At 39.5% G+C, this 8,035-nt stretch overlaps 1 protein-coding gene across 2 annotated transcripts in view; it reads left to right on the forward strand.

Annotated features, from left to right (window-relative positions):
* SPAST (spastin) overlaps window positions 1-2,977 on the forward strand; it is a 45,984-nt gene extending 43,007 nt beyond the window's left edge. For both annotated transcript variants that reach the window (XM_075203559.1, XM_075203557.1), the window contains one exon: window positions 728-2,977. In XM_075203559.1, the coding sequence (XP_075059660.1) occupies window positions 728-850 (123 nt within the window). In that variant the 3' untranslated portion in view covers window positions 851-2,977. The remainder of the gene's footprint in view (window positions 1-727) is intronic.
* Window positions 2,978-8,035: the final 5,058 nt, after the last annotated feature.

The following is an 8,035-nucleotide window of genomic DNA, read 5'->3' on the forward strand; positions in this document are numbered from 1 at the left end:
AGTACTGTAATGTAGATATTATTAATGTATAATGCAATCGAATGTATGCAAAACCCTTTTTTTTTTTTTTTTTGTGTTATACATGACCGCATTAAAACTCTGGGGGCAGCGTTCCCTCTTCCAATTGTACTGCACGAGTTTCCGCGCCGCGCTAACTCAAAACGGCGCTATTGCAGTTAAAAACCCGTGGGAGATTATTATTTTTTTCTTTGTCTTTTTACACTGCGGGCGGAAAAAAAACTTTTGTAGAATTGAATACCCCCCCCTCCATAGTGCGCAATCTATTTTGATAACTATAATGAACATTTGCAGACTTGCAACAATCTAGAGACGTGGTAGACTATTTTTAATCACGGTGAATTAAGGTAAAACTGTGCATTTAATCAAAGAAAAACATCACTGTGTAACAACATATCAGCAGGTCTAATGTGAGACAAACAAATGTGACGGGTCTCAAGGAATGAACTAGTGGACTGCAGGTGAAGGATCTGAGGGCTATCTGTTGCTCATCACTGATCTAGAGTCTTTGTAAAGCAATGCCATATGTGTCTCTTCTTCACGTTTGCAATTCATCACACTGCAGAGCATTGTGATATTAAAAACAAAAAAAATCCTTCAGCTAATACCAATATATCAAATAAAGATGTACGTGATTAACCTTTTACACTACAATGTTCTCTCATTCTGTATATTAAGAAGTTTTTTTTTTTCTCCCTGTTATTGCTAGATGCGGAACATCAAATATGCTGACTTTCTAAATTCCTTGAAGAAGATAAAGTGCAGTGTGAGTGCTTCCACACTGGAATCTTACATTCGATGGAATAAAGAATTTGGTGACACCACAGTGTGAAAGACAGAACTGTACATCCAGTCAGTCTTCAAACCAGCGTGCTAAAAGGCAGATTTCATTCTGGAAGCCTTTGGAGATTGTTACGCTTTCAAAAGGAGAAAGAAATGAAATAAAATCAAACCTCAAATGTGTGCACTAAACGTAATAAACAAGCTGATGAAAATGAGAACTTCTACAAATGGAAATTTGAACGAGACGTTTTTATGGGCCAGAGTGATTTTGGAAGTTTTTCACTTGCTCATCAATGACCTTAAACTGGGTAGTGGCAACTTTTTTTTTTTTGTGCTGTGTCATGAGCTCATGTGCTCTAACAAATTGGATGTAGGAAGACTTGTGCCTTGAGTTCACATTCCAGCATCTTTTTTTTATGCCTGCCCTTCTTAATAACTTGATACCTTATACTACTAACACTTGACTTTTTGTAAATGTGTATCTATTCCTGTTGGGAAAGAAATGGCTAAGGGTAATGATATGATTTGCAGAAGTAGCTGTCTTTTTGATAATGTGCCAAAGGAAACATTTTGGTGGCACATAAGATAAAGGTGATTTTAAAAGCACATGAACAAATTGTGAAGCAGCTGGTTTGCTGTGTTAATATACTTCCACCGTCTAGTCCTCTGTCATGTGAATATTTAGCCGGAAGCAATTGGTGGAGTGTCTTAGAGATTTTAATACTAGCCTCTTGGAAACCATGCATGAGACATTTGGTGCCCAAATATTTTGAACATAAAGACAGTTAATTGCTTCACAATTAGCTTCTAAAAATGTAACGTATGTTGTTTGTTTTGTTTCTTAAATTTATATTTGTTCAGTTTTTAATAAAACTTTGTTCTGGAATTTTAATGCCTAACTTATGCCCGGGGTCAAAATTTGGTTCTAGGTAGAATGCACTTCTATTATGCATATATTGGGTCTGTAAAGGGTTAAATAAACTTTTAGGAAGCCAAAACTTGTTTGTATGTTACTGCAGTTTCATTGCACTATGCGGACTTCTGACTGTGATTTGGTCTTTTTTATTGCTCTATATACTAACCTGAAAAAGAAACGTATTACACTGGCCAAAAAATTAATCTTTAGTTGGTTCCCTGGCAAGCTTCATACATATATTCCAGAAGGATGCTTAATATTTTATCTTCCAAATCCATCTTTAGCAAATATTTAATGTTCCTTTATTTATTTGGGATTAATACAATTGTGTTGTGTACTGTGTTTTTCATCACAAATTCTAGGATCAATTTGTCTGTATAAATTAATATATGCAAAATTTGGTAATACCGTTTTTGCTTGTCTAATGTAGCCCCATACTGGTCTAAGATCTGCCGACATTTATCAGGAGGGTTTAGAATAAAGGAGGGGGAATCGGGGAAATTAAGGTTTGTTTTTTTCTACTTTTTGAATTCTTAAACTAGAATTAGAGTTGGCTAATATATAGAAATCTAGCTTAATCTGTAATCACTGACTCTCAACATTCTAGTCATTGTGTGACTAAGCAAAGAAATATGTATAGTACACATAGTGGTTGAAGTGGAAACTTATCAGTGGTGGTATGGAAAATAAGTGGGTGGAATTTGATCGTTTTGCAAAGAAGGCACTATAAGTGGTGGTATGGCATACCACCAAATACCAACCCACTTCGACCACTTTGTATGTGTAATATAAAGCTGGAACAAGGCTAATTGGTTCATTGTAAAACCTGTCGTATTCCATTCACTTATTCTCATTACATATTTTATACCACCACTTCTAAATTTCCACTTTGACCACTAGGAAAGACTGGTAATTTGGTTGGTAGTGAATCCTTTATCAAATTACCAGTAAATAAACATGTAGTCTTGCCTTATTAAGAATATGATTGATCCAAAAAGACATTTCCTATAATGTTCATCTGAATGTTGGAATAAAAAACATTCTCTTTACCGATGAGGCAAGATAAAATGGTGTTTTTAATGTTTAGGTTTCACTAAATCATTATATTTTTGTTTTGTGCGACTGGTTTCTCATTAGTAATTATTCAGAACATCTTAATTCAAATCGGAGTTCCTGATCTATGAGGTCACTTTTTTTTTTTGCTGGTACTGGCTATTAAAATTTGATATGACCTAAGAAATAAAAAACCTATAAGACCAATTGTTTTTGCCTATTTGTAAACAATGTTTGTAACTATTCATGTATTGTTTTTATATATTCTCTTCTTGGGTGCTGCTGGATGTAGATTGTGTGATGGCAGACAGCAATTCAAATTGAATGAACACCATTTATAGCACACCGATTTGTGGGAAGAGTGAAAGTTCTCCCTGTGCGTAGGAAAAATATTTCTGGAATGGCACTCAAAATCTAAATTATTCAGCATTTGAGTTTGCTAATTATAATGCAAAATAAAAAAAATGATATGATATAGTTTACATTTAAAGACATTGCCGTTTTAAATTTGCCCTGCAAAGTCGCCAAATATCCACAACTTGCATAAATCGCAGCATAATACACTTGCCCCCTGATCTCAACATCAGATCTGTCTCCACTCAGATGTTTTGTGTCCCTCTCACTAGTTATGGGTCATCACACAATTTCGCTTCAGTTTTACTCGCTAAATAAGTTCACTAGATAGTTTCTATAAGCTAGCAGTCTGTGAGAACGTGGGATAGACTTCTTCCTAACAGAAAACAGACAACAGATCTACACATATTAGTACATACTGTAAAGGTCCCACATTAGGAAGTTGGATGAAGTCAATATGTTTAACCTGGAATGGGGGTTCTGTAGGTGGGAGATGAGAAAGTTCTGTGTGTACTAGTCTGCTTGGACTGCTACTCAGACACGAGTCAATCCTCACAAGGTTTACCAGCAAATGTGGAGAATCCAAGGGCATACTAGTAGATCTTTATCAGACTTGCCATGCCCATCTTACCTACATGGATTAATCCATATGACAGTTCAGTCAGTGCAGGTAGGAGGGACTTAGATGATACTGGCCAATCTTTTGGCATCAGTGATACATCTCCCATCCTTCCATTGAGATACTTCCTGTTGAGAACAAGCTGATATCAAAGATATTAAAAAGTCTGTTTGTCAGGTACAGTAACAACATCCTTTTGAAATGTGGCCTTGTCCTGAATGTGTTTGACATTTAATCACTGCTATTTGCTTAGGTAACTACAAGACTTCTAAGAAGTGTTATTTTGCTATATGCAACAGTGGTACCAGGTTCAGTACATCTGTGGCAACTACATCTAACATATAATGTCAGATTTATCGCTCTACTATTTGTAAGCAGTCTTATTATTATTATTATTATTATTATTATTATTATTATTATTATTATTATTATTATTATCTTTGACTTATAGGGCGCCACAAAGGGTCCGCAGCACCGTACATTACATATACAGAACCAAGACACAACATGATACAAAAATATATACAAACACAGGTTACCGGGTAAAGCAAATCAGATTATATCTGACAGTGAAAGGGATGGTAGAAATCAGCGAGAAGAAGGCCAAAGCTTAAGAAAACAAGGCTAGCGAAGCAGGCCAAGAGGTACAGAGGGTGAAGAAACAGAAGGAGCACACAAGGAAAGAGGGCCCTGCTCATGAGAGATTACATCCTAAAGGGAAGGGGAAGACACAAAAAGGGTGGTACTAACTGGGGGAGGACTGATAGACTTGAATAAAGAAATGAGTCTTGAGGGAACGCTTGAAGCCTTTGAGAGTAGATGCTAACCTGATGGAACGTGGAAGATCGTTCCACAGCAGGGGAGCAGCCCGGGCAAAGTCCTGAAGACAAGAGTGAGAGGAGGTGATCAGTGAAGTAGTGAGGTGTTGGTCACAGGCAGAGCGGAGTGGGCAGGTAGGAGTGTAGGTACAGATGAGATTTGAGATGTGGGGAGGGGAGGATTGACTAAGAGCTTTAAAAGTGAGGGTGAGGAGTTTAAATTTAATTCTGTAGGGTATGGGGAGCCAATGTAGTGACTGTTGGAAGGGAGACTGCAGATACAGAGCGGCGGGAAAGAAAAATGAGGCGGGCAGCAGCATTGAGGATAGACTTAAGAGGATCAAAGCGAGAATCAGGTAGGCCAGAGAGAAGAAGGTTACCGTAGTCAAGTCGAGAGATAACAAGCGAGTGAACAAGGGTTTTCGTGGCTTCCGTGGTGAGGGACGTATCTTAGATATATTACGAAGGTGGAAGTAGCAGGATTTTGAGAGGGACAGAATGTGAGGGTTAAATGAGAGGGAGGAATCAAGGATGACCCCCAAGGCATCAGTCATGTAGTGGGTTATCTACTCTCTCCCTCTCTAATACTGTCCAGCATCATTAATGGTCATAAGTGTGGCAGGGTTCAGTACATTGCTCACCACGCTGTAGCAGCAGCGTGGTAAACAGAAACTGATGTACATGACAGAGCTTCCATTAATATGATAGAAACGAGGTCTAAGAAAAAATTACAGGATTGCGCTCAAGGAAGATATTCTACATTATAGAATACCATCCAACAGCGCACACACGCATCAACAATAAGCCATGATCTAATGCAACAGTCATAGTGTGTTTTAAACGCAAGGCATACAAATGTTAATTAAGCACATATAGTTATTTAGTAATCTTATTTTATCAAAAGCATCTTGACCACACAGTGTCTCACAAAAATAATGAAACATTCACACACAGCTGCAATAGAACCAAGCCTCCGAGTTGGAATTCTATCACAGTGTATACTCACATGTCATTGTCCACTCACTAAAACAGGGAAAAAAGGTAACTGATTTGACTACAGCTATCCCAGCATGCTTACAAAACAAATACATACTGATCAGATTCAACTTAAGCTCTTGTTGGTAGTATTCCAGAGACATTTTAATTACTCTTGAATTATTGATTCATACATGAATTTTCTTCACATTGTTCCACATACAACAGAAAATTCAACTTACAAATTTTTTTTTTCCTGTACATTTTCTGTCACAGAGCACAATATTTGTTAATGAGAGGTTCTGCAGCATCAATCTCCCACACAACCCCACTCCTTTCTAACTGTTGCGAGCCACGGCGGTACGCCACATCCTGGGGTGATCTAACAGCCGGGCACGTGCATTAGTTACAATGCACTGTTCTTATTCTTTGGGTTATCTTTGTGGTATGGAGTAGGGGGGTGTAGGGACATCCGCCAACTCCAGGGGGAGCTCTTGTATGATTTTAATTTTTTTTATATATTTATTAGAGATGGGTGGGCTCGGTTCCCCGAGAACCGAACCCACCCGAACTTTGCCTATCCGAGTACCGAGCCAAGCAGGCTCGGTACTCTCCCGCCCGCTAGGATTCCAAATCGAGGCCGAACGTCATTGTGACGTCGTCGGGGCTCGGTTCTCGCGATACTTGAAATTTTAAATTAATTAGATTGTACGCTCCTCTGAGCAGGGCCATCTCTCCTCCTGTTTCCACCACTTCTAACTCTGCTCTCCAGCTACTTACCCCTCCACCCCATGTACACTCTCGCTCCCTCCTTCCCCCTGGGGGTCTCCCTGTCTTCCGCGCCCTCCTTCTTGGGCCCTGTCATTTGCGGATCCTCCCTCCCCCTTCCCCGCCCTCTCTAGCTGTGCATTGAGCTTATTGAGTTACTCTGCTTACTGTTTACTGTACTGTGCTGTCTCCCATTGTATTGTAATTTGTTTGTCCCTGTACAGCGCTACAGACACCTTGTGGCGCCTTATAAATAAATAAATAAAAATTAATAATAATAATTGTCTGCCTCCATCGCCATTTGACAGAGGGAGAGAGCAGGGTGTATTCACAGGCTGATTAGAGCAGGGACAGAGAATACAATTCTGATTACAATTGATAGAGAGGAGGATAGAGGAGTCTTTTTTTTTTCAATATCTGGCACTACAAGTGCTTTTGGGGTGTCCCCCATTCTTTTGCATTAATATTTCTGGCTGTCAAAAGTAGTATCTGTCAGCAGTATCTAAAACAATTTGTAGCACTACAAGTGCTTTGGGCTCAGAATGAATTCAAAGCAGTCCACCTATGAGCAGAATGAGCAACCAGGTTCTGTCACCAGTCCTGATGGTAGTGTTCCCAGTACGTCATCTGGGCAAGGCGATGTCAAGCTGCACAGTATTTTGAAATCAGTCCAAAAAACACACCCCAAAATTTTTTACTGTGTTGAAGCGAAAAAGAAATGTAACTGAGGAAAAGCTAACTGCCGATAAAAAAAAAATTGCCAACATGCCATTCTACCCACGCAGTGGCAAAGAGAGAATGAGGCCTTCACCTTTCTCTATTAGTGACAGATCCAAAAATGTTACCGAGCCTACAAGTGGTGCACAACTACTGTTACGCGTCAAAGCCGAGCTGCAAGATAACAGTAAGGCATTAGAGGATAATGTTTGCTCTGAATCACAAATGACACCAATCCCTGTGGAGAGTCCATCCAACAGTGGGATGTCTAATCGTGAGCATTCTGTTAGTGTACTCATAAAGAAGGGCCCTTTCAGCAGTTCTGCTGATGTGTGCCTGAACAGCCCGAGTGTAGCCAGTGATACACCAAGTGATGATGACACTTTGTCTTTAGAAGAGGATGTGGGGGAGATTTGGGTATCCGACGAGGGCGCTGATGATGATGTGGTTGATTGTGTAAGTCCTGCACCAGAGGCAGCAGTGTTGCACCAGTGGCAGCAATTCTGGTACGTGAGGTTCTGGCACCAATTTGCACTTTCCAAACACAAGCAGGGATGACGCAGATGGCAGACCACAACAGTTTGACATCGGGGCTGGTTTGAAGGGTTTGTCAAAAAAATGTGTGACCTTGACCATAACTCCAACCAATCCTACTATTACCATGCAATTGATGGTGGAGGGCCTATCAGGGATTAAACTGTATTTTTCCTAATTTGCACTAATAATGTTTGGGTGTAATATACACCCAAAAACGAGTGCTCATTTGCTAAAAGTCATTGAGGAAGAGGAAGACAAGCAGGCTTGTCTGTAGAATTTGCAGCCAAATTGTGCTGCGTTATATAGGGAACACCCAAAGAGAAGAGCTCCATTGTTCCATTGCTAATTGTAATTGCTGAAATAGAAATAATAGGGCTGACAGTCTTGGTTTAAATCTGCAGTTACATTTTATTGTACCATTGCTCACTCCGAAACAGGAGAGGTGGCAGAGTTTAGTGATAATCTTCCTCAAACAAT

This window comes from Mixophyes fleayi, chromosome 3 (assembly GCF_038048845.1).
Source record: "Mixophyes fleayi isolate aMixFle1 chromosome 3, aMixFle1.hap1, whole genome shotgun sequence".
In the NCBI taxonomy this organism is placed as follows: Eukaryota; Metazoa; Chordata; class Amphibia; order Anura; family Limnodynastidae; genus Mixophyes; species Mixophyes fleayi.